This window comes from Erythrolamprus reginae, chromosome 6 (genome assembly GCF_031021105.1).
Source record: "Erythrolamprus reginae isolate rEryReg1 chromosome 6, rEryReg1.hap1, whole genome shotgun sequence".
Classification (NCBI taxonomy): domain Eukaryota; kingdom Metazoa; phylum Chordata; class Lepidosauria; order Squamata; family Dipsadidae; genus Erythrolamprus; species Erythrolamprus reginae.
Window position 1 is genome coordinate 41,901,407 of NC_091955.1, and position 27,714 is coordinate 41,929,120.

General features: G+C 42.9%; 1 protein-coding gene across 1 annotated transcript; it reads right to left on the reverse strand.

Moving 5' to 3' along the window:
- Positions 1-310: 310 nt before the first annotated feature.
- Positions 311-9,064, reverse strand: AVPR1A (arginine vasopressin receptor 1A). The gene is made up of 2 exons (XM_070755618.1): positions 7,957-9,064; positions 311-587 (listed from the first exon to the last, which is right to left on the reverse strand). Exons 1-2 carry the CDS (start codon positions 8,945-8,947, stop codon positions 334-336), a joined length of 1,245 nt encoding a protein of 414 aa, XP_070611719.1. The 5' UTR covers positions 8,948-9,064; the 3' UTR covers positions 311-333.
- Positions 9,065-27,714: the final 18,650 nt, after the last annotated feature.

Below are 27,714 nucleotides of genomic sequence, written 5' to 3' on the forward strand. Positions count from 1 at the left end.
AAATTTAAGACTTTGAGGGGATTGAGCAAATATTTTTAGAGAGTGGTAGCCATTATTAGTAGAATGCTGTACCTCACTAAGGATTAATGCCAAGGTTTATAATTGTCTGTCCGGAAAAATATTGCATGTTATCTGATTTTCCATCAATATCATTGACTACATGTTCACATATCTTTTTACATTTTAATTTGTAGCTTTCATTAACATAAAATGGTAACTTTTGGCCATATGATACCTTTATTGATCACAAGATAGCTAAAGTACTGTTTTGGCACTCAAAGAGATATCAGAATTTCATCAATGGTCTGAAAAGAAATTGAAATGGCTAATAAATTATGATAAATTTGATGATTCTCTCCATGTATCCAAACTGTTTGTGGGACTTATATTATCAGTGAAAGACGTCTGTCTTTTGCTAATGCTCTCAGTATCTTTATTCAATCTTTGTTTAATTTTTCGGCAACACAAGAAACTCTGAAAGAAGTATTGTAGGAGGTGCCCACTGAAAAACATATAGATCCATGGATTGCAACAACTGTTCAAGCAGGCCAAAAGGGCAGTCACTGTAACTGCAACATCCTCTGAATCTGTTGAGAAAAAGTAGAGCATTATTTAGCAAAGGCCTACAATTTAGTATACTAAAATGTCTTTAAAAGCAAGCTGTAAAAAAATCTGCATTAAGTTTTGTAAGATTATAATTCTGCATTTCATTTTCTAAGGTATTCAAAATACTCCTTCAGTAAAGTTGCACTTAATACCACAATATATCCATGTTAGGCTTCTGGCTGCAAATTGTGGTATTAAACTGGAATATTAAAGGAACTGTGTCTCTGAAGCTACTTGCCCCATCAGATCTGGGTCTTGCTGAATCAAGACAGTCATTTGGAAGGATCAAGCATGGCTTCTTTGTTGCAGCATTTGGTCACTATTCCACCCAAAATCAGACTGGGGCTATCGGTGTTAGTTCTCCTTTTTTTCCTCCCAGAAAGAGGGCTCTTGTTCTGTTGCCTGCCCAGTGTTCCTTTCTTAGATGGGTGGCCATATAAATTCTTAGATAAGTGGCCATATAAATTCAATAAACAAAACAAATAAATAAAACAAGCTACTGGACCATATTGAACGTGTTGTCCATCACAACAGATTCACACATTGTTCTTGTCTTACAAAAGCATTGTTTTTGTTCCTTTCACTATATTTTTATTCTAGTTATGTTTTAGGAGTAGCTACTTTGATTTGCAATTATAACTCGACTTGAAAAAAGTTCTAAACTGTTATTTATTATATCTAGCTACACTTAGAATACTGCATCCAGTTTTGGTCGCCATGATATAGAAAAGATGTTGAGACTCTAGAAAGAGTGCAGAGAAGAGCAACAGAGGTTACCATTGCTGGAATTGTGTATATCTAGTTTAATGAAAATGACTTGAGGCGACATGATAGTAGTGTTCCAATATCTCAGCAGCTGCCACCAAGAAGATGGAGTCAAGCTATTCTCCAAAGCACCTGAAAGCAGGACAAAAGCAATGGATGGAAACTAATTAAGAATTCTATTCTATTCTATTATATTCTATTCTTTGTGGCTTGTTCATAGATATAGTACATTTTACATTTATAACACATCCAGATCATCGTAAAACAAATTTACAGAAAATATCAGGCCTATTATGAAGATGGCTAAAGTAACTACCAAAATGATATACTGCTGAGAAGAAGGAAGCAGCCAAGAAATCAGAGATAATTTGTTTAAATACAGGCCCTAAAGAGCAAATTGAGATACGAAAAGTATCAGGATTGAAATTAGGATGTAAAAAAATGAAATATTTAGGAGTTTGGTTGTTAAAAAATCCTAATAAAATTGTGATGGTTAATTATAACTCAATATGGAAGAAAAAAAGGTTGAAAAGAATGGCAAAGATTAGAGCCCTTAAAATGATGATTATCCAAAAAATGATGTATTTATTTCAGGTTTTACCAGGTATCTTTCCAGGGGCAAAATTGAGGGAATGGGACAGTAAACTAAACTTTTGGATCGAAGGAAACAAAAGACCTAGAATAAGGAAAAGATGGCTGTTTGCCCACGAGAAAGAGGGAGGGTGGGGAAGCCCGAGCTTAGAGTTATATAGAGAAGCATTTCAAATAGAAAGATTTATGGAATTACAGTTATGGGGGGAAAAGAAGTGGGTAAAACTGAAAAAGGAAATCAATAATATAAATAATAAGTTGTTATTTAAAAAATGGAGTAAAATTGAAATTAAGAATTTAACTGACCCTCTGAAAGCAGTTTTAGAAATATGGTTTAAATGGCAGGGGAAATTGGGAAATAGAAACTCAAAATTATCAACGTTACATGTATTGAATACAGGTAATGATGTGAACTTTAACAGAATCTTAAAAGAATTAGATAGTAAAGGGATAATGAGAATTGAACAATTATATGAGAAGGACGGAAGAGTTAGCAGAACTCGGCTGGAATGGTGGTTGGGTCAACAGAAATGGCTGCAGATCAATGCAATATGTAAATATTTAAATAAAAGTGAGAATAAAGAAGCTTTCTTGAGAGAAGAAAATAGCTTAGAGAAAATATTAAAAGAAAAGATTAACGATACCAAAGCACAAGCTAGTAATATATACAGAATGTTATCACCAGCGGAAGAGGGAGTAATAAAAGGCTTGACAAGATGCTGGCAAAATGATTTCCAAATAGACGAAAGTGAAATGAAAGAAATAGTAGAAAATATATATAAGATTAAGAATACAAGAGTTAAAGAGATGAGAAGAATTTTTTTACATAAATGGTATTATACACCGGCACAACTTGCACACTTCCAGGGGAAAGGGAAAGGTAATTGTTGGCATGGTTGCCAAAGGAAAGGAATTTTCATGCATATGTTCTGGGAGTGCGTTGAAGTTCAGAAATTTTGGAAGGAAGTGCAGAACGAAATAAATAAAATGTTAAACATTAATTGGATAATTACAAAAGAAATAGCGATATTAATTAAACAAAAAGAACTAAGAGATTTTAAAGAAATAAAAACTGCAGCATTGGAAAGCGCTCAAGCGGTAGTGGTATTGGGTTGGAAAGAGTCTATAAAATGGACATTACAGAACTGGTATTGGTACATGGTTGATCACACTCATTTTGAAATCATGGAAATAAGATTAAACAAATTTGATGAAAATAAATTGGAGAAGCTGATGGTACGATGGAATAAGGTGAAAGATTATATGTTGAGTAGAATTTGTGACGAAAATGTGAAAAATAAACTCCAATCACTCTTTGAATAGTAAACGAATGCAAATTAGAGTTAAGGGGGGAAAAATAATATAATCTAGTAAATATTTGAACCCCCCGCAATTGGTGGTGGTAGTGATGGTTATTGTCAGTCGGGTGATGGGCACATGCACTGTGCACTGTTTTATGTTTGTTTTATGTAACCTTATGTGCAAAACCAATAAAATATATTTTTAAAAAAAAGAGAGAGAAGAAGGAAGCAGCCATAATTTCTATCTTCCATGCAACTCAGATGGCCTCCAGAGAACCGTCCTATTGCTAATATTAAAGCTTCTGCTGCCAAGTTTGCTTAGAAGATAGGAATTTCCTCTAAGAGTGCAATTGTTTTAAAATAAGAAAAAAAAAAGATTCTTCATTATTCAGTAAATAATGTGCAAGTCAGCTAACCATGGGCAAATTTGGGATCAACTAGCTAAAAAGACATGATATTGTATATTACCATAAATAACAAATGGCTATCCATAACCTTGAAATCAAAGAATCATTTAAATTTATTGTTAGAACAGAATAATTCAGACTGTAAAATTGGTGTACTATTTATTCTGCTTACAATAATCAAGTCAGTATTGGTATGTAGTCATTTAGAAAGCAAATATTCCTTGTGGCATTTTTTACTGTAAATTCAAATGGAAATATAAGATACAGAAATTGAGATCTTTTTTCAGAGCAGAAACTGTGAGAATGGAATATTGATTGATTGATTGATTGATTGATTGTTAGAGTTGGAAGGGACCACGCGGGTCATCAAGTCCAATGTGCTCTGCACATTGTTTGCTCATGTTTAGTTGCTTAGGCAGGAACCCTATAGCATCCTAGCCAAATGGCAGTCCAATTTCCTCTTAAAAATGTCCAGAGTATTGGAGTTCACAACGTCTGCTGATAGGTTGTTCCACTGGTTGATCGTTCTGACTGTCAGGAAGTTCTTCCTTATTTCCAGGTTGAATCTCTCCTTGGTCAGCTTCCAGCCGTTGTTCCTCGTCCGGCCCTCCGGTGCCTTGGAGAATAAAGTGATCCCCTCCTCTCTGTGGCAACCCCTCGTATACCTGTAGACTGCTATCATGTCCACTCTGGCTCTCCTTTTCTCTAGGCTATCCATGCCCAGTTCCCGCAGTCTCTCTTCGTAAGTCTTGGTTTTTAGACCCCTGATCATTTTGGTTGCTCTTTTTTGCACCTTCTCCAGAGTTTCAATGTCTTTTTTGAAGTATGGTGACCAGAACTGAACACAGTACTCCAGGTGTGGTTTGACCAGGGCGTAGTAGAGTGGTATTAAGACTTCCCTGGTCTTGGAGTGTATTCCCCTGTTGATGCAGCTTAGGATTGTATTGGCTTTTTGGCTGCTCTGCACATTGTTTGCTCATGTTTAGTTGATTATCCACCAAGACTCCGAGATCTCTTTTGCCGTCACTACTGCTGAGAGGGGTTTCTCCCAGGCTGTATGTGTGTCCAGGTTTTTTTTTACCTAGGTGAAGGACTTTGCTCTTGTCGATGTTGAACATCATTTTGTTGGTGTGGGCCCACTGTGTTAGTCTGTCCAGGTCTTTCTGTAATTTGAGCCTGTCTTCAAGGGTGTTGGCTACCCCCGCCAGCTTGGTGTCATCTGCGAATTTGATTAGTTGCCCTTCTATTCCCTTGTCCAGGTCATTGATGAAAATGTTGAAGAGCACAGGGCCCAGGACAGAACCCTGTGGTACCCCGCTGCCTACTTTCTTCCATGTGGATTTGGAACCGTTGAGGACAACTCGTTGGGTGCGGTCAGTCAGCCAACTGTTAATGCATCTGCATGTGTTGTAATCTACCCCGCTTTTTTCTAATTTGTTGATTAGGAGATTGTGGTCAACTTTATCGAAAGCTTTGCTGAAGTCTAAGTATATGAGGTCCATTATGTTGCGCTGGTCTACTGGTTGAATTGGTTGAATTCCCCTTATTCTGGTAAACCAATAAGATGATAATGTACTTTCTAGTTTTGCTATTTTTTATGGGAGATTAGAACCAAACAATGAAGAGTAAAATGATCACACATGTACTTGATATTTTTTCATTAATTTTGATGAAGAAACTATTTTATCTCATCAACTCAAAGGACAGCACGTATTTCTTATTAAATACAAAAGTTGCATTCAGTTAGCTGATTGGGATCAGTTGTTAAATTTTCAGCCTTTTATAAGTTGAATCTATGTAGCCAAAAATAGACACCAGTGAATTCAACAGAGTTTAGTCTCTATTAATTTGTGCAGGGTGTCATACTATCTGGTAAAATTTATACATCCATTTTATTGGATGTATATTTCCAGGAAGAAACGTTTTTTTTAAATACAATGGCAATTCTATGCATTGATATATGACAATGAAAAATATCAATATATGTTCCTGCTTTAAAATTTACACAAGTAACTTATGTCTTCCTCAAAAGTACATAGCAAAGAAATATATAAAACAGTAATTTTGAATGTTTAAACTTTGTTATTTAAACTCAAAGTAAATGAGTTTAAACTCAGTGCAAGTAAGGGGGGGGGGTTGCTCTCTGTTTATATACAGTATTTTGCTCTGCCAGAGTTTATGTATATTTTTCTCCTTGGTAATTCCTTGATTAGGGTATTATTTTTTGCTGAATGAAGTTATTATCTGGGTAATGAAACACCCTTAAGCAAATAACTCCCATGCAAATGTTACCAAGTTAGATAATTAAAATGTCTGCAAGCAAACAACCAAGATCAGAGAGCACCAAAAACAACATAGTTCAAACCTGAGCTACACATATTCTCTTATTTTGAAACACTCTAATATAAAATCCTATGACACTGATATTTAAGCTTGTTGACATGCGTAATTTCCAGTATCTTCAAAAAACCCTATGTACTGATGCGCAGCATTTAAATTTTAGGCTGCAACCCTCACACATTTATTCATAAAGACCACCTGAAATTATATATATATAATATATAACATTAATATAAAATAGAATTAATATAAAATCTATATTAAAAAGAGTTAGCTAAATCCTATCCTAAATTTAATAGGAGGGAAATAGTTTATGCAAAATCATAGTACAAGAGAATCCTGAAAGTTCTGTCACTTTTAATCTGGTACTGAGTTTTAATTTGGTAATATTGGGTTCCTTGAGCCAATCTATTTATTTCTATGTGAACTGCATAAATGTAAGACTTGGAAGTTATGGTGCATTTAAATTTATAGTGCATTCCCATTTAGTCAGGATTACAACTGAATGACCATTAAGATGACATATTAAATGAGTCTCTTTAGATTTATATGACTTTCAGAACAAGTTTTCAAAGAAAGTCTCAAAATATACAAACAATGTAAAAAGCCATAGGTTTAGTAAGTCCTCTTGAAATGCAAATATAGTAAGACTGAATGCTGTTTCCAATCACTGAAATGAAAGTAATAAACAAGAGGCATAAAAATTACACACACATTCAGGACAATAGCATTTTGCTTTTTAAAAAAATGGTAGAAGTGGAATGTACACTAGAGGGCAGCTCTATTTAGAAAGGGTCACCAACCAACAGATGATGCTATCCTCTACTCACCCAGAGCCCTGTATTTTGTTTGTTTTCTGGCTTAACTGCTGCTGTCTGGTTTGCCTGATTCACTTTATTTTTCTAGGCAGCTTGATTAGCTGTTGAGCAAAGAAACAGCAACATCCCCTCAACTGAGTAAATGTTTGCTCCCCTGTTGATCTCTGATCTAGACTGCTTTTGCCTGGTATCCCACTAGTATGCAGGGCTATAATATTTGCCTGAAATGCTGAAGATTAATGGCTCAAAACCTGGCTTTTAAAATTACTATTTCTCTTTTGCTGAGATACTTACTTTTTAGTTGAACAGATTTTTCTTAAAAGAGAAGCCTACCAGTTAAATGCTAAAACATTTTTCTTTACTTTTCTATCCAGCTCCCAAATGAACCTAGTGAATAAATACTGCAAGGTGACTTTTTGCAATAATATTCAGTTGGGCTGAGGACAGAGATGAAATCCTCCTAGGATAAAATTCTTCAAGGAACAGGGAAAATATCATGAAACTGTACATAGGTTAACTGGTTCAAAAAACATTTGAATAGTAAGGGACATATATAAACTTATATAACATACTGTATGTATACATTTTCCTGCTATATTAAAAATCAAGATATTCTTAATACAAATATTGCTGAGAGAGTTGTGTAACAATAGCTGCAACAGACTGCTAAACTGAAAAGTGCAAGAAAGAAAATTTTCATTTTAAAACTGCTTGTTCTGCCTCCTTTTTTGATGCTTTAATTTTATATCTGGATTTAATTTACATATGATTTTATATACGATATAGATATGCAAGTATATACAGTATGTCTACAGAAAAGCAAGCAGCTTTGATTGCTTTCCTGGCACAGAAAGTGGGAAGTCCAAGAGACTGTTTAGGAGGGGAGAGAGACAGATGACAAAGCGGGAGCAAGAATGGTACTTGGCTGCTTTCAAAGGGTCCCGAATTCGGCAGATTTTTTAAAAATTTGGATTAAAATCCAGCTGGAATCATAACACGTGAAGAACAACTTAAAAGTGCAGTGCAGCTAAGTTTAAGCATCTTGCAGGTGCCCAAGCGAAGGACTTACGGCTGGAAATCATATGCCAAGGAGCCAGATACTAGGCAAGATCTGATTACAGCACCTACCATGCCAGGAGGCGTGGTCGTCCCAGACAGAACGCATCTGTACAGAGAAGTAAGGGGCCCAACACACAATATAAGCCGAAACGATCACAAAGGTCATCTTGACGGTGCGGATCTTAGCTCGGGAGATACTTTTGACGCTGCTGACCTGAGGCGCGAAGAGCAGCCCCTTGCGCAGGGCGCCCTCGTGTGGCGGAGTTCTCGCTCGCTTCTGCCGCCGTGTCTTGTCCCGGACGTTGCTCCAGATGTGGTAACAGATGAAGCCATAGCAGGTGGCCAGGATGAGGACCGGCGCCACGAAGATACTGCCGGTCATCCAAGTGATGTAGGCGCGAGCCCCCCACGGCTTGATGAAGTGCGCCCAGCAGTCATAGACCTGTGAGCCGCTCTCCACCTCGCTGAGGGAGAAGATGAAGTACTGGGGCAGGCTGAGCAAGAAGCTGAGGGCCCAGGCGGAAGCGATCATGCAGCGCGAGCGCTTGGTCGGCTGCTGCAACGTCTTGAGCGGGTGGCACACGGCGATGTACCGGTCAACCGTCATCGCCACCAACATATACGCCGAGGCGAACATTCCGAAGACCTGCAGGTGTTTCACCAGGCGGCAAAGCCCGTCGGGCCCATGGAAGCGGTACGTGACTTCCCAGCAAAGTTGGGGCAAGATCTGGAAGAAAGCTACCGTCAGGTCTGCCAGGCTCAGATGCCGGATGAAAAGATGCATGCGGGATGTCTTTTTGCGCGGCGTGTGGTGCAGCGCTAGCAGCACGAAAAAGTTGCCCAGCACAGCTAAGGCGAAGGTCAGAGCCAGCACGGCGATCTCCAACTTGGCCAGCTCTTCGTCCCGCCCGTAGGGGTCTCTGCTTCCGTTGGCTTTGCTCCCTGACCACGCCGCATCCCCACTGGCCCCGGAGCCGTCTACCTTCCCGAGCGAGCCACGGCTCCAGTTCCACGCGGGCGTCGTCCAAGCGGAGCCCCCGGGACGGTTACTGGATGGCATGGTGCCGCTTTGCTTTTCAGATTTCTCGGTGCGCTTTCCCGCCTTTACTCTCGACAATCAATTCGCCTCTCTTCCTTGCTGGGCTATAGTGCTGCTATTGAACCAGTGAAAGGTAGGCGGAGGAATAGAAAATAATAGACGGAGTCTTCTACGCCTGGAATGATCTCCACGCCTCGTTTCCTTCCTGTCCCCTGAATCCCACTCGCTCCCGTCTTCAATCCTGCGCCTAAACTGCGCCCGGGCACTCTTCCGCTTTCCGACTCTTTGATTCCGTTTTTCTTCCAAGCTCCCTTGGAATGCGATCTAACCCCTCCTCCTTCTCTCCTTAGCCTAGTGGCTTCCTCTCGTTCCAGTCTTTCCACATTGGAGCCCCCTCTCCGGTTCTCTCAAACAAAGCTCTCCTCACTGTGCCGTCGGGAGTCTTCACCAAAAGCGATCTACGCGTCCTGGTCGCTTAGCACTCTACCTGGATGCCTACATCTAAAACCACTAATCGGTGGGTTTGGTATACGAAGTCTGAACAGAGGAACACCGGGAGTTTTTCCACTGATAGTTCCTTGGTTCATGCACCTCACTATTTCTATTCAGAGATTCCACAGTTTGTGCCTGGAATTTTCTCCCAAAAAGATGGCAAAAGGCAATGTTCTTGTCAACTAGATCTCATAACTAATGTGTAAGTTAATACAACACTTGCAATTAGGGATCATTTTGCAAGCAAATTTAGTATCTTGGGGTACCCTTCAAGTAATTTAAAAAAATCTCTAGAGGTGACACCTGATCATGCTGGTTGCAGTGGGGGTTTGTCCTTTCTTCTAAAACAATTTATGAGATCCTAATTTCATTTTGTCTTCTATAAATGATTAAATAAGTATAATCTTTTCATATAACGTAGAAAGTGAATGGCAACAAAAAGAAAGTCTTCTCTACAGTAATCATTATTTTTAGAACTGAAATACATTCAAAAGTAAAGCTGCATCTTTTTAAAATCGGGTAGGTTGAATGGAGGGATCTTTCTGACATATCGAAATATGCAAGCAAGCTGAAGAACAAAATAGAAGAGTTGGATGTGATCAAAGGTTGTGCTAATCTAAAGTCTCTCAGCTGTAAAACCATCCAAATGAACTACTGGTAGCAGCATCACTGTCACTGAGTAATCCTCCATATACTAATTTCTTGACTAAACTGATTGACTGCTTCCCCCCTCCCCCCCAAAAGGTGGAAAGCAGTCTTATTGAATTTCTTTTTAAAGAAAGAACAAAAACTAAACTGATTGACTGCTTCCCCCCCCCCCCAAAAAGGTGGAAAGCAGTCTTACTGAATTTCTCTTTCACTTATTCTCCCATTGAAAATGTCCACTCTGATTTCCGGGGCGGCGCTGTTGAAGCGGAGCTGGAGAGTGAGCCGCTGCTCTCAGCACGAGTTTTTCTGTTCTGAATTAGTAAGACCAAGTGCAAACCTTGGAGGGGTGAGCACTATAGGTGGGGTAAGGCTGTACCTGACAGATGGACTGCAAACCCCTGTCGGTTTTAGGCATTTAAACCCCAAAATCAGGCAGAAAAGAGGCTAGTGTTAGTTAGTCGGAAGAGGAGGAAAAGAAATAAGACCGGCAGATATTGGTGTTGCCTTGATAACTCTACTATTTTGGAGTCTTCTTGGAACCTTTTCAGCAAGTTGAGAGATTTGAAAGATAGAAGCTCCAATGAGGACATAAGCGGCGACTAAGAGGGATGGAGCCACATTATAAAGCAAGGAGGGTGAGTCAGCAAAAGAAGAGTGACGGGTAGACTTCATGGGTGAGACAAAAGGACTGGAAAGAGTTAAATTTTGAGAAAAACTGCCAGGAATATTTAGACTTCTAAGAGACACAAGCTTATATTTTTTACTTCCTGTGCTTATAAGTTATGATACAGAGAGAAACTAAATAAAATAATCAACGAGAGAAGAATTAAAAGGATTAAAAAGGATACCTTTCTTTCTATATATGGTCTTTCGTTGCTAAGGAGAAACAGGAACGAGATCCGTTGCCATTTTACTTCCGCATTTACTTCTTTTGCGTATATTGCGATAGACAATAGAAGACTGAAGAAAACCTATCCAGTTTGGCTGTTTTATTTTCTTTTTTTTCAGGATTAATTGGTGAGACCGACGGGGAGCAAGATTTATTAGTATGGACTAAAGGTGATTGATTTGAGTAGTGACTGAGATTTGGTTTTTAAAATTCAATGTAATTGGCAGATGGGAACTTGCTTCAGAGTAAAGGGTTGAAATCTGAGTCGATTGGAAACAGACAGAAATTGCGAGAGGGAGACGAAGATATAAAGATACCTTAAAATGAATAAATTTAGAACTTGGAGTGGATTAAAATATTTTTCCTTTGATTGCAGCAACTGAACAATAAAACGATGGGACTAAATTTTTGATAAAATTTAATTAAATTTAATTTGGAAATATTGGACTTTACTGAATATTGCCAAATGGTGTTGAAATTGGTTGAACTTGCATAAAAAGTTAAAGAAGCTATGATTAATATAGATGGTGATATATTAAATTATCCATAAAGGTGATTAGGATTATTAGATAGACTGTTAAATGAATAAATTTTAGTTTGATTAGGAAGTGTTGATTAGTTGATTATTATATATATTCTCTTTTTTGTATGTATTTATTAGATTTAAAGGATATTTATAGACATATTGATAAAATTGATTAGCAGTACAAGGTAATTGAGAAATATTGGTATTGATTAGAAAATTAAGATTTGATAAAATTGTTATATAAAAATTGTGGTGTTTCTGATAAGAACATAGGAGTAGTAAAATAATAGATTGATATATTATTTTGAAGAAGAAGACAAGGATTACTGATTTTTATTCTTTTTTGGAGGAGGTTAATAAGATATCTTGATATTTAATTGGTATTTGTATATAATAATAGAGTTATAAATCAGTAATTAGTTAAGAAGGAAGAATTTATAAATTTAGTATAAAAATTGGTTTGTTGAAGTTAGTGAGAAGGGATGGCAACTCAACAAACAATAACCAAGTCAATCAGAAAGGGAATTCTAATCTTGGCATCTCCAACAGTACAGAAATCTTCCCCTGCTTCGGATTTAACCACAACAGGAAGTAAGGGCAAACTCCCTCCCTACAAACATTACAAGACTCATTACTCATTAAATAAAATTCAGGAGTTTATGTTAATACAACAAGAGGCCACAAATAAGACACAGGAAACGATATTACAGAATTATCAGGAGACTAAAGAAAAATTTGAAGAGGTTAGGGAAAATGTTTATTAAATCCAATGCAACAATTGAGGGAATACAAAAGACAGTAGATAAGCATGAGATAAAAATAAAGAAAATTGAGGAGACAGCAGAGGACAATAGATCTAAAAAGAGTGAAGGCGAACTTAGAAAAGCAAATAAAGAGTTAGAAGTAACAATAGCCCAGTTAGAATTTGAAAAGACCTCCTTTTATTTAAGACTACAAAATGTACCAGAGGGAAAGGGAGAAAATCTTTTTGGAATAGTGGTTGAAATTTTTGCGGAGGAATTAAAAATTGATGAAGACGACCTGGTCAGGAATATAGATGAAGTGTACCGCATACAGACTAACTACGCGAGGCGCCACCAACTCCCTAGGTACATATATTTACTAAAAAAACATTAAGGGATGAGATTTACAGAAATACAAGGGGATTATTGTCTTACAGAGAGAAGGATATAACTTTGTTGAAACAAATTCCAAGGAAGGTTAGAGAAAAGAGAAAGGATGTACATTATTTTACATCAAAATTGATAAAGAAAGAAGTACAATTCAGGTGGGTGATGATCACCTGGAAAGGAAAAAATATTACAATCGAGACACTGGATCAGGCTGAGCAATTTATCTCTGAACACTTAAATAAGGGAAGGGAAAGTAGCACAGAATTAGAATCAGGAAGTCAGGAAAAGAGAGAATCAGGAGAAGAAAAAAACTGATAAACCTGGAAAAGGAAGGGAAGAAAGAATAGAATCCAAATATGAACTAAGAAGTAGCAAAAGAATGAAATAATCCAGAAGAGAATGTATAAACAAATAAAATTGTTCTCGATAAATATTAATGGGTTGAATTCTCAAAAAAAGAGAGGACAAATATATAGTAAATTAAAGAAGGAAAATGTTGATATTATTTGTCTCCAAGAAGTACATATAAAAAGAAAAGATAAACAATATTAGAAAAACCAAACTTAGGGAAATTGTTCACTTCATTAATGGAAAAAGAAGAAAGGGGTTGCGGTTTTTGTAAAAGATTGGTTAAATCCCCAAATAATATACAGAGATGAGGAAGGAAGAGTGTTGATGATAGAAATTTTCCAATCCGCATAAGTCTTGGTCCAGAATTGACACGATACTCCAAATTTTTATGGTCGGTCCTGACCTCTACCTGATGCCGGGTGCCCTCGAGATGATGTCTCGATGTCTTGAATGCCGACTTGACTGCCAAAAGTTCCTTTTCCCAGATCGTGTAGTTTCTTTCCGAGGGCATGAGTTTTCTGGAGTGGTAGGCACACGGAAACAAGGTGCCACCTTCAGGACGGGCCTGTAAAAGTACAGCGCCAATGGCGACATCAGAGGCGTTGGTCTCAATGACAAACGGCCGACATGGATCTGGATGCTGCAACAAGGGCTCTTTCATGAAAGAGCTACAAAGGCCCGCTGTTCCTCCTCACCCCACTGAAATGAGATCCGTTTTTGCAATAACCGGATGAGAGGCGTGGTCAACTGGGCAAACCCTGGTATGAATGTGCGATAGTAGTTTGCAAACCCCAACAACCTCTGCACATCCTTGACTCTCCTTGGGGGTTGCCAGGTTTTTAGTGCTGACACCTTGCCCGGGTCCATGGCTATGTTCCCTGGAGAAATGACATGATCTAAAAATTCTATGGTGGTCTGCAGAAACTGACACTTCTCCAGCTTAGCATATAAACTATGCTTTCTCAACTGAAGCAGAACCTGGCGCAAATGACCCAAATGACTAGACTTGGAGGGGGAGTACACTAAAATGTCATCCAGATATATGGCCACAAAATGGTCTAACATGTCCCTGAATACAGTGGTACCTCATGATACGAACCCCTTGTGATACAAACTTTTTGAGATACGAACCCGGGGTTTAAGATTTCTTTGCCTCGTCTTAAAAACACTTTCCGTCTTACAAACCTGAGCCCAGGTTTGTGGGCTCTCTTACTGCGCGTGCGCTCTTACTGACAGAGGGATTCCCTGCCTTGTGACTGCCCCAATGGGATTTTCCATTCCTTTCCCCACCCGCCAGGATTCCCCGCCGAAGCACCCAGTCCAGATGCCCCCCTTCCTCATCCATCTGCACACAGGAGGTGAAGTGCTGGAGGGTGTGTGTGTCAGGCTGGCCCTCCTGCCTCCCCCCCCAGCCAAAAACCCAAAGCTTCGCTGTCGCAGCCGCCGCTACAGGAGACTTAAGCCTCCAGATCTTCCCTGCCTTGCCCGTGGCCAGCAGCACTGCTTCCCGAGTGCTCTTGCCTGGTGGGAGGTGAAGCGCTGGGGTGGGGGGTGCAAGGCCGACCCTCCTGCCTCCCCCCCAGAGCCAAAAGCCCAAAGGTCCCCACCACAGCAGCTGCTGCAGGAGACTTAAGCCTCCAGATCCTCCCCGCCCCTCGCCCGTGGCCGGCAGAACTTCCTCCCGAGCGCTCTTGCCCGGTGGGAGATGAAGAGCTGGGGTGGGGTGGTTGTCCTGACACCCACCACCCCAGCGCTTTGCCTCCCGCCGGGCAAGAGCGCTCTTCTGCGCTCTGCGGGCGAGGGGCGAGGAAGCCTCCTGCAGCAGCTGCTGCGGCGGAGACATTTGGGTTTTTGGCTGGGGGGGGGGAAGGCAGGAGGTCCGTCCTAACACCCCCACCCCAGTGCTTCACCTTCCCCCCCAGCCAAAAACCCAAAGGTCCCCATCGCAGCAGCCGCTGCAGACTTAGCCTCCCGATCCTCCCCGCCCCTCGCCGGCAGAACTTCCTCCCGAGCAGTCTTGCCTGGCAAGAGATGAAGAGCTGGGGTGGGGGGGGGTTGTCCTGACACCCACTACCCCAGCGTTTTGCCTCTCGCCGGGCAAGAGCGCTCTTCTGCACTCCTCTGCGCTCTTCTGCGCTCTGCGGGTGAGGGGCGAGGAAGCCTCCTTCAGCAGCTGCTGTGGCGGAGACATTTGGGTTTTTGGCTGGGAGAGGAAGGCAGGAGGTCCATCCTAACACCCCCACCCCAGTGCTTCACCTTCCCCCCCAGCCAAAAACCCAAAGGTCCCCACCGCAGCAGCCGCTGCAGACTTAGCCTCCTGATCCTCCCCGCCCCTCGCCGGCAGAACTTCCTCCTGAGCGCTCTTGCCCGGCGGGAGATGAAGAGCTGGGGTGGGGGGGTTGTCCTGACACCCACCACCCCAGCACTTCACCTCCCACCAGGCAAGAGGGCTCGGGAGGCAGCTTTTCCCCCTTAGGTGGACCGCCTCGGCCCGAGGCAAATGGTGACTGCAGCTGCGAAAGTGACTCAGGCCGAAGCAAAGGCGGAAAGCTGGGTAAAAGAAACAGCCAAAGTTCCGGAGCTGAGGAGGGGGGAAAAAATGGGAGCCCAACTTTCGATGCTGCCTATTTTGCTCTCTCTTGCCTGGTTTACGTGTACATTGGGCAGGCAGAACTCCCCTCCTTCTCGACACTCCCCACCCTTCGCCATTGACTTCCACTGGTGGAGAGAGGGAGGAAGGGAGAGTGCAGGGACACAGGCGCTGGTGTGTGACTCTCATCCGCCAGTCCCGAGTGAACGGGAGGGGAAAGAGACAGAAACCGCCCTCTCCTACCCTTCCTCCCTCTGTCACCTCGGCTCCCTCACAAAATTAAAAAGGGTGGGGAGGAAAGAGAGGCAATGGATCGATAAACGTCGAGAGAAGAGGAGGGAGGGAGAGAAAAAGAAAGATAGAAAGAGAGACAGGAGGAAATAAAAGAAGGAAAGGAAGGAAAGAAAGAAAGAAAGAAGTTAGGAAGGAAGGAAGGAAGGAAGGCAGAAAGATGGTAGGAAGGAAGGAAGGCAGACAGAGAAAGACAGTGGGCAGAGCAGGAAGAAAGAATTAAGGAAGGAAAGAGACAGAAAGAAAATGCCAGACCACGAGGGAAAGGAGAAGGCAAAAGTGGAGAGAGAATCGGGTCACCCGGGCTACTGACTTTGCATTGCAGAGCTTTGCATGGAGATAGAGGGGGGGGGGAAACACACAGCCACTTTATCAGTTGCAAAGACTGATTTGATGTCCTTGATTGTCATTCGGGGGAACTCCCTTCCCAGCCCCCACCCTCTCTGTTTTCCCGGAGCAGTCCGGAATAGCAGTTAAATGGGTGCGTAAGTAAGTGGATAGTTGAGCGAAGCACAATTACGGAAGCTAACCCCCCTCCCTTTCACTTTCTCCTTTTCCCTCAGTGAAAACGCTAGCAATTTATGGTCTGGCAACAAAAGAAGAAACGAAAGGGGGAATCAGTAGCTCGTTGGGTGGCGTTACGTGCGCCTGGCCAACGTGAGTGATTAAAACAAAAACACCAATTTGCAAAGGTTCTTTACAGTTGTGGTTGATTATGAGACCTCCCCACTTTTTTCTCTGAAGCTGGAGAGCCATTTGGAGTTGCTTTTGAATTAACACCACGATTCAGGGTGACAATTTGATTAGATTTTTTTTTGGTGCCTTGGCAATGTCAGATTCCTCTTCTACAAGCTTCCAACTCCGGAATCCCCCCTTTAGAAAAAAATAAATGCTAATTTCCTTATTTTGAATCTAAAATGAGCAGGATTTTTTTTTTGACAGTTCCCCTTCTAATGAAAACAGCCAAGCTCAAGGCACTGGAGTCTCTGCTCATTCAACCCAGGCTAGCGAGGCTTCGGATTCCCAGGGCGGGCTGCCTTGCCTATCCCAATGCGGCCGGTTGACAAGCCGCAAGGCAGCTTCCCTCACATGTCAATGCACCCACAAGGCTCCCTCCAGGCAGCCTGTGCTGTCTCTCCCCCACTTCACCAGCCTCCCCCAACAAGGATCCGAATGCCAGCAGCAATGAGGCAAAAGGGGTGAATTTTGGGCTTGCACACATTAATCGCTTTTCCATTGATTCCTATGGAAAACATTGTTTCATCTTACGAACTTTTCACCTTACGAACCTCCTCCTGAAACCAATTATTTTCGTAAGATGAGGTATCACTGTACATCATTCATCAAATGCTGGAAAACAACAGGGGCATTGGTGAGTCCAAAGGGCATCACTGTATACTCAAAATGCCCGTATCGGGTGCCAAACGCTGTTTTCCACTCATCCCCTGGCCTTACATGAACCAAATTGTAAGTGCTGCGTAGGTCTATTTTGGAAAAAACAGTGGCAGTACGTAAATCAGTGGCAAGGGATAGCGATTACACACCATAATGGCGTTCAGGAACTGGTAGTCACAACACAGACGTAAGTCCCTTGTCTTTTTTTTTAACAAATAAGACGGGCGCTGATAACGGAGAGGTCGATGGCCTGATGAACCTTTTGGCCAGATTTTTATCTATGAACTTCTTAAGGGCCGCTAATTCAGGTTCCGACATAGAGTACAAACGACCAGCTGGCAACTTGGCATCGGGTAACAGTTCAATGATACAATCATAAGGGTGATGCGGCGGCATGCGGTCCACCTCTTTTTCATTAAAGACATCCGCAAACCCAGCGAGGTGTTCTAGTAACACCGCTGCGGGGATAACGGGTCCTTGCGAGGCACAAACATGACAATGGTGGTATACACATTGTAAACTGGGAAATGTGACAGTGTTCTGCAACCACACCACCTGAGGATCATGCGTCCTTGACCATGACAACACCAAGACAAGAGGGAAATGGAGACCCCGTGTGACATAAAATTGTAATGCCTCCTTATGAGTCCCGATGCTGATCCACACTGGCAAGGTCTGAAAACGGATGGGCCCAGACAACAACACCTGCCCATCAATGGTTTCTACAGTCAACGGAGGGTTCACAGGACACAAGGGCAACGAATGTCTCTGTGCAAACTCCTCATCCAGGAAATTCGTGGTGGCCCCCGAATCCACGAGGGCAAGAGCAGAAATCGATTGAGTAGGCCGATCCACCAGGAGCTTGATGTTAATCGTGAAGTGACGATACGTTCCGGGGTCGTTATCCAATGAATCCTTAACCAATGAAATGCCAGCCTGATCTACCATTGCCACCAAGCCGGTCCGCCCTCGTTTCCCGCCTGTACATCCGGCGGGGAAACCAGGGGCATGGGGACAGCAATCGAGGAATCTGGACCTATGGTGGGAACAGGAGTTGACGACTCTGGGAGGTGTCCTGCAAGAGTTGGCGTGGCAACAGGAGGACCGGGAGGATTCGAAACCATGGCAGCAACCGTGCTCCTTTGTTTGCAGGGAAAGGCATTTGCGAAATGACCTACCCCCCGAAATAGAAGCACCGGCCTGTCGCACGTCGCTGTGCTTTCTCCTCCGGGGACAAATGGGGTTGCACGAAGTTCACCTCCATGGGCTCCCCGGCAGGGGCATGATCCGCTAGGTGAGGAGGCAGGGCAGGCAGGAAGCGACTGGGTACAGAAACCGGGGTCAGCACAGGCATAGCAGACACCCCTTGCCGTGGAGCAGGCACTGGCGTGATGCCCACAATGCAAGGGGAAGACCAACCAGCCCGGTGCACCTCTCGAGCCAGCAGCCGAGCCTCAATGGCCAAACAATGCTGCGCCAGCTCATCCAGGGTGCCCGGCAGGGCCTCGTGCACCAGCTCATCAAGCATAGTCTCTGACAAGCCATCCTGAAACGCCTCCATCAGGGTGGTCTCATTCCACTGCACCTGTCCACTGAGGCTACGAAAGTCACTTAAATATTCCACCAATGGGCGCGAACCTTGTTTCAGCTGTTTCAATGCCCTCATGGCCGTCTGCTCCCACATCGGATCCGAAAACTGCCGTCGCAACTGGGCGCAAAAGGTGGTATAATCCTGCAGTATCGGATCATCTCTATCCAGAAATGGAGACACCCAGGAAGCTGCTGGGCTGGCCAACAAACTGCAGAGGAACACCACCTTCTCTGCATCTCTTGGGAAATGGGGCAGTTGTGCATTAATAAACAACTGCACTTGACTGAGAAAAGCTGCAAACAGGCGTCTGTCACCCCAGAATTTTTCAGGCAGAGCCACAATGCATTTCCTCCTTGGTAGGGGCTGTGGGGCAGGAGCTGCTGGCTGCACTGGTGGAATGACAGGCTGCTGAGATAAAATTTCCACCTGGTTCTGTAATTGCAGCACTATCTGTTTTAACCCTTTGATTTCCAACCTCAAAGCATCGAAGTCAGTTTGGATTTCTGCCATATCCACAGCCATGAGCAGATAAATGCCAGAAAGAAAAGAAGCAAACAATCCAAAAGACCTCACTCTGGAACGGTGTGTGTCTGGGGTGGTGGAAGATTGTACTGTTCTGCCGGGCTCTCTGATAGAAGCCTCCCGAAAATTCATGGATACAAATTTCAGAAACACACATGTTTGAAAATTCAAAACTATGTCCTTTATCACAAAATTCAAAAGAAACAAAGCACCCTTTTTGTATTGCAAAGAGCACTTTTCTCCAAAACAACCTTGTCGGCTGTACAAGTCCCTTAATCAGTCCTTAAGTACTTAGCTAGTAGCTGTGAAGAAATGTCACAACCCTCCTTCTTCCCACAAAGTGAAACACACACACACTTTACTCTGCTTTGGTGTCAAAGGTGTGAAAAATCCACAAACAAAGTTCAGACACAGCGAGGCACGATCCTGAAGAACTGCGATCAGATAATCTTCAACAATGGCCAAGCTAGCACGCTGCTATTTATAGCAGCAGCTCTAATTACTGGAGCCCCACCCAAACACAGGTGGCCTCTCTTATTTCCTGTAATATTTCCTCAATTGGTCTCTTCGATGCATAAGTCTGCACCTGCATGGGTCTAACACTTCGTCATCCGAATTGACCAAAGATAATGGTGATTGGCTTCCTGGGCTGCGTGCGAAGCCCCCCTCTTCCAAGTCACCCCCACCTTCTTCTTCATCCAAGGAAACTGCACTCCCTGACTCTGCCAGCAACAAAACAGGCGTAGGACATGTTGATGTTTCCCCTGCCTCCACCTCCACATTCGCTGGGGCAGGAGCTGGGCCAGAGCCAACCACAACACAAGAGAGAGAGAGAGAGAAAGAGAGGGGTGGAGAGAGAAAGAGAGAAAGGAAGGAAGGGAGGAAGAGAGATAAAGAGACCGAGAGGGAGGGAAGGAGGGAGAGAGAAAGAAAGAAAGAGACAAGGAGGAAAGGAGAGAAAGAGAAAAAAGAGAAAGGGATGAAGAGAGTAAGAAAGAGGGAGGGAGAGAGAGAGAGAAAAAGATTTTTTTGCAAAAAAAAATTTGCAAATTTTTTTTACCCCCCCCCCTCCAATGGTGTCCCTCTCCCAATCTTAAAATATGTTCACTTTAATTATGGCAGTATATTAATGCCAGAAAGTTTTCTTATATGTTATCACATGTTATCAAATATTATAACTCCTCCCAATTATTTAAATACTCCAGACTTGACTAAGTCAGGATTTAACTCAGCTGCTTTATCTTAATACTATAAAGAACACTTACATTTCAGATTATACTTATACAAAGCTGTTAAAATTGATATGGTTTTCTTGAAGTATACATTATTCTCTGATTTTTAAAAGAATACAATGGCACTGGGCCTCTTCAGAGCAAGCATTTATTTTAAAAAGGTTCTTCATTTTGTTAAGTGGTCTATAACAATAAAGCAGTCTATAAAAAATAAGTCTAACAATTTGAACATTCTACAGACATTTATAGTTATTGACTTAGCTCCTTGCATCCAGATTCAGCAACTGATTAGCACAAGAAAATAAAATTCTGCTTCTGCCTCTACCTCCTTGCTTTAGTTTCACTTTCATTTTAGCAGTGGCTTGCCTGCAGCCTCAAATCAGCTGAGGGGCGGAAAACTGATAATTAATTGCTTGGCATAACAGGCTCTGTGCTGCTTGCTGCAAGGAGGTAAATTTCTGGGAGAAAGAGGCCAAAAGGTCAGTGTGGCTGGGAGGGTGGGGCTACATTTGGTGTATAAGACGCACCCAAGTTTTCACCCTCTTTTTGGTGGTAAAAAGATGTGTCTTATACTCCGAAATATAGGACAGGTGTTCAGATTGATAAATTCAATATTTCTAGTTATTGAGGAAGTTCTTTAGATATAGATCGAATGGCTCCACTCACAATTGATATTACAATGAATTTCTTTAACCATAATTGCTCATCTTTTATCCTCAAGTATTGTGTATTTTTTTCCAATTGTTTTTCCTCAGTCTCTGGAATAGCAACATTGGTGAACCAGACTTTTTTCTTTTTAATAAGTGTCACATCAGACTTGTTAGGAACAAGATGTCTGTCAGTTGGATCTTAAAATTCCATAAGATCTTAATCCACTCATTTTCCCAACTCCCCCTAATATTGTGGTCCTAGTAGTTTTACTGAATTCAAATCCAAACCTCTGGCAAAGATTCCAATAAATAGTTATGGCAACTCAATCATGATGCTGCTTGTAGTCAGTTTATGAAATGTTGCTTTAGCCACTGATCAAATGGTCAGTTGTTTCATCCTTTTTGAGTGGATGGTACATGGTGATGTATCAGTTGGCCATGTACGCCAACATGTAGGCCAAAGCATACATGTCAGAGACCTGCAGATATTTCACCACGTGTTGCAGCACCTCAGGTAATCCTAGAAAATATGTGTGAATTCTATTTCATAGGCAAAAGATCAGAAAAGCTCCAGGCTGATGAAATGATGCCTTCTTACTCCAAAGCTTGTGCCCCCATCATCACTCAGATTTTTAATAAATTACTGCAGATATGTGCCTTCTTGTTTTACCATTATCCTGGTTCCCGGGATTCATTTCAGGGAGCGGAAAGACTACAGACCACTGTTTCCTGTAAGCTGCATGCACGCGCGCGCACGCGCCCCAAAATACCCCAAGCGCGCCCTTTTCCATGGGCGCACGCTCCCCATCCCCCTGCCAGCTTGCGGGGGGGGGGGTGAGGAGGTGCGGCAGTAGGAGGAAAGGGAGCCGCGGACACCCCTGCCTCCCCATGGTGCCTCCGGCCAAACGTGCCCCTGGCTTCTCAGCCCTGCCCCCCGCCTGCCTGATCCACCCCCTCTCCTCCTCCGCTGCCTCCTGCCTTGGGGCGCGACTTCTCTCGTGGCGGTGGCGGCTGCAGGATGAAAGCGCTGCCAGTCAGGGGGCTGCGAGAGAGGGCTTTCTCCGCGGGCTTCGGGAATGCCCGCCCCGCCCCTCTCGCAGCCCCTTCGCTGGGAGCACTTTCATCCCAGACTTCCAGCAAGGGGGCTGCAGTAGAGGCAGGGCAGGCGTTCCCGAAGCGCTCGGAGAAAGCGCTCTCGCAGCTCCCTCGCCGTCGGTGCCTCTGTTCTGGAGCTCCGCCTCACAGCTGATCACCCTGCTGCCGGCTACTGCCCAATGCCACTCCTAAGAGAGAGAGAGAAAGGGGGGGAGGGCGATAGCAAGAGAGAGAAGAGAAAGAAAGCAATAGAGAGAGAAAGAAAACAGAGAGAAAGAGAGAGAAAGAGAGAGAGATGAAAGGGGGGAGAGAGAGCTAGCAAGAGAGAGAAGAGAAAGAAAGAAAGAGAGATAGAAAGAAAGAAAGAGTGAGAGAAAGAAAGAAAGCAGTAGAGAGAGAGAAAGAGAGAGAGAGAGCAAGAGGGGGAGAGAGAAAGAGATAGAAATGACCATTGATTTAAAGCATACGGTAAAAAGCACCCAAATAATAACAGAGAAAAAAAAACCCAGCCGTTTTTGTGTGTGTGTGTGTGTATGTGAACTCTTGAACCATTTCCAATAGCTCATCTCTAATTGGAAATGGTTCAAGAGTTCACACACACACACACAAGGGGGGAGGAGACAGGGATGGAAAAAGAGAAGATAATAATAGTAATAGATTTTGGTTTTGTTTTATTATTAATTTCTTTTAATAAAAAAAGGGAATTTTTTTCTTATTTATTTATTTATTTATTTTTCTATGCCACCCAGTCCCAAAGGGACTGTCGCTCAGACACTATACTTTTCCGCCCACACCAAAGAAAAATTAGAGGGAACATTGCTACAGACCAGTTGCTCCGACATTTGTAGTTATAGAGACCTTTGAGAATTTGGTGCTGGCCTATCTGAAAGTCATTACAGATCTGCTGAAAAACTCCTTGTAGTTTGCATACTGAACAAATAGGTCAGCAGATGATGCTGTCAATAAGTCCTTACATTATATTCTGCAAACTCTTGAATCTCCGGGGAGTTAATCATGGGCCCTTTTTGTGGACTTCAGCACAGTATTCAATCCATCATTCCAGAAATTACCTACTCTAAATTGATCCATCTTACTGTACCTGCTCATACTTGTAGGGGCATAATCAATTTTTTGACAGATAGGAAACAACAGATGAAGCCAGGGAACATTACATCTAGTACCTGGGCAATGACACAAGTGCTCCTCAGTGCTGTATGCTTTATCCATTACTCTTTTCTTTTTATACCAATGATTGCACCTCAAGGGAACCCTCTGTTAAATTCTGAAATTTGCATATGATACAATGATCATTGGCCTTATTCAAGATGGTAATGAGTCTGCATTTAGATGGGAGGTTGAACAATTGGTCCTGTGGTATAGCCAGAACAATCTGGAGCTGAATACACTTAAAATTGTAGAAATGACAGTGACTTTTAGGAAAACCCTTTCTATTTCACTGCTTCTTACTATATTCAGCAGCACAGTATCAGCAATAGAGCCCTTCACATTTTGAGGTTCTCTCATCTCCTAGGATTCGAAGTAGACACTTAACATAAAAACTATCATGAAAAAGCTACAACAGTGAATGTTCTTCCTTCAGCAACTCAGGAAGTTTAGACTGCTCCAGGAGCTGTTGATAAAGTTTTACAGACAAATTATTGAGTATGTGATATGTACTTGTATAATGGTCTGGTTTGGTACAGCTATAGACCCCAATGAATAGTTAGCACTGCAGAATAAACAATTGCAAACAGCTGCCTTCCATAGAAGTCCTATATATTACATGGGTCAAGGGATGAGACGATATCTGCAGACCCCTTATATCCTGGGCATAAACTGTTTCAATTCCTCCCTTCATGATGATGCTCCAGAACATTACAGGTCAAAACAACTGGATACAGGGACAGTTTTCCCCCTCAGGCCCTCATTCTTCTTAACACCTAATTCTCACAGTTCTGTCTAATGTCCCTATGTATTTACCCAAGTAGTATGGCTATAGCACAATTATTTAATGTTTTTACAGTAATCCATGCGTTACGAGTGTTCCCTTTGCAAATGTTGGAAGTTACGCAATAAGCACCCCCTAACGTTTGTGAACGAGTCCCAAAACTATGAATCTTGCAACAGTACAGCAGTTGTTCACCCTTATGAATAACTGCAGAGGTTCTGCAACATTCATACTGCATGTTGCTGGCTGAAACGGAGCTTCTAAGGGCCTGCAAACAGGCCTGGACAGAGTTGGAGTCGCCCCTCAGAAGCTCTATTTCAGCTGGCAACCTGCTAGATGAGGCTTGTGAGGGCCTGAATGGAATGGCAGATGGACGTAAGTGTTGTGTTCGTTTAAAAATATTCACAGAAATTCTGTGATTGGTTAAGACGCGGCTATTTAGAAAATAGCCGCGAAGGTTAAATCGTTGTCAGTTAAAGAAAGCCCGCCGTTTTAAGAGAGTATAAATAGGGCAACGGATTAGCCGTTGCCCTCATTCGGAAAACTGCTGTTCCAGTGCTTGTATTCTATCTTGTAATGAATAAACCAGTTCTGTTTAAACCACCGGAGTCCTGACTTTTCAGTGGCGACGAGGAGGTCGAACTCCCGCGAACGCAGCCATGAACTCGGCCATGGCTCCACCACCGCCAGTATTCAACTCCGAAACGGAAGCTTGGACCTTGTACATGTCCAAATTCACATTTTTCCTCAAAGCGAGCAATCTACATGACGCCGATGATGAGAGAAAGAAAGCTATATTCCTCGCTTATTGCGGCACAGAAGTCTACAGCTTAGCCTCTACACTCGTTGACCCAGACACTCTGGAAACCATCGCATGGTCAGCTCTACAAGCAAAACTCGCCGCACATTACCAGCCGACAACTCCTGTCCGCGTATACCGCCACCAATTCGCACAAATGCGGCAAGCGGACAGAGAATCTACCAATGATTTCATTACTCGCCTCCGCGCACTCCTTCCAAAATGCAAATACAAGGATCCGGAGGAACAGTTGATTGACCGCCTCATTTTCGGACTAACCAACATCACGCTACAGAAGAAATATCTAGTAGATGAGGATGCCTCCCTCCAAGACATTCTTAAGGCAGCAAAAGCCTCCGAGGTATCTGAAACATCTGTTGACGAGATTAAACGCGCAACATCAACCGTTCATCACATCCCCGATGAATCGACTTGGCACGCCTGCTCTCCCGATGAGAAACACCTGGAAACCACCACTCCAGACGACTCCTGCCTCCAAATCCGAAGAGCTTCCGACCACGACGCCAAAGAGACACCCCGTTCAGACAGATGCGCCGGCTGCAACGGAAATCACCCACGTTTTCGCTGCCATTTCAAGGACGCCTATTGTCGCCATTGCCAGCGCCGCGGCCACATCGATGAAGTCTGCCGCGCCGCCAACCCAACTCCGGCAAATCCGCAAAACCAACGACCGTACTTCTCACCAAGGAATCGACGACTGCCGTTTTCACGCAACGTTTCCCGCCCGGCTGACAACTCTCACTCTTCAAACCAACGAGGTAACTGCCCTTCTTCTGTAAACTTCAAATTCCCCACTGCGGAAAACAAGCTATTTGTTTCTCTTTTCCTCAACGGCCGTCCCTGCGAAATGGAATTGGACACCGGCTCCAGACATTCCATAATGCCTTGGGGAAAACTTAAATTATATTTACCTCGTGTAAAAGAGACTGACTTAGAACCTTGGGAACCGGGTTTGAGTGATTTTCAGGGACATAAGATTCCAGTATTAGGATGTTTAAATGTGCCAATTGCTTTTAAAAAGTTTATAGGGTTTCTACCTCTCATAGTGGTTGACGGTCCTAAACACACATTATTGGGACTTAGATGGTTGCAACCCCTAGGCATTGAAATTTCAGGGGTTAACAATGTATGTGACTCTTTTGACTCAAATGACTTACTGAAAGAATTTCCCGAAGTTTTCTCTAGCTCACTGGGTAAATATACAGGCAGCCCCATTTCATTTAATTTGGACCCAAACATTTCTCCCATCCGTCTCAAGCCCCGCAGAATTCCCATCCCACTTTTGCCTAAAGTGGATGAACAATTGGACAAATTAATAGCTCAGGGCATCTTGATTCCCACTGATCATGCTAAATGGGAAACTCCTATCGTAACCCCCGTTAAACCGGACGGATCTATTAGAATTTGCGCAGATTATAAAGCCACAATAAATAAAGCCTTACAGCATAATGCCTACCCAATCCCAGTCGTGCAACAACTCTTGCACACATTAGGAAATGGGTCCATCTTTGCGAAGTTGGACCTGGCCCAGGCATATCATCAGCTTCCAGTTGATCAAAACACCTCTGAGGCCCAGACGATTGTAACGCACAGAGGTGCCTTTAAATGCACCCGGCTCCAGTTTGGAGTCTCTACCGCCCCTGGCATCTTTCAAGGTCTCATGGAACGGATTTTAAATAATATCCCAGGGGTCGTCCCATATTTCGACAACGTATTGATATCAGCCACCTCTAAATCAGAATTGTGGGATAGAATCAGGCGCGTTTTAACTAAATTTAAAGAAACAGGACTCCATTTAAAAGCAGACAAATGTTCCTGGGCAGTTCCCAATGTAGAATTCTTAGGCTTTACAATAGATAGATTTGGAATTCACCCCACAAATGACAAAGTTGATGCTATAAGAAATGCTCCCACCCCATCAAATAAGACAGATTTGCAAGCATTCCTAGGACTCCTTAACTTTTATTCCGTCTTTCTTAAACAGAAAGCGATGGTGGCAGAACCGCTCCATAACCTTCTAAAGAAAGACTCTGCCTGGACGTGGGGACCAAAAGAACAAGCCGCTTTTACCGCAGTAAAAAATTTACTTTCATCCAACAGTGTTTTAGTACAATATAATGTAGCTATGCCTTTATCCTTAACTTGCGATGCTTCACCGTTCGGCATAGGAGCTGTCCTCAGCCATAATTTTCCAGACGGCACAGAAGCCCCAATAGCCTATTACTCTAAAACTCTCTCTTCAGCTGAAAGAAATTATTCCCAACTCGACAAAGAGGCGTTAGCCCTTGTGGCTGGAGTTAAACGATTTCATTACTACCTCTGTGGTCGCTCCTTTACTTTAATTACAGACCATAAACCTCTTTTAGGCATTTTGGCGGGAAACAAACAAACTCCCGCCTTTCTCTCCCCTCGCATGACTCGATGGGCTATTTTCCTTGCCGCTTACAATTATACTTTAATCCACAGGGGGGGGAAAGATATAGGGAATGCCGATGCATTAAGCAGGTGCCCCCAAACAGAATTGGTCAGTGATCCTGCCCCTGCCTCAAGCATTTTATTAATTGAAACTAGTAAACAAAATTTATTAACAGCGACAGAAATAGCCAATCAGACAC

What these genes read in the sequence shown, in the direction of transcription:
- AVPR1A (XM_070755618.1), bottom strand. Translation starts at nt 8,947, where the DNA reads ATGCCATCCAGTAACCGTCCCGGGGGCTCCGCTTGGACGACGCCCGCG. An exon ending in CGACCACGCCTCCTGGCATG is followed by an intron (nt 588 to 7,956) that starts GTAGGTGCTGTA and finishes TTTTCTCAACAG; the next exon opens with ATTCAGAGGATGTTGCAGTT.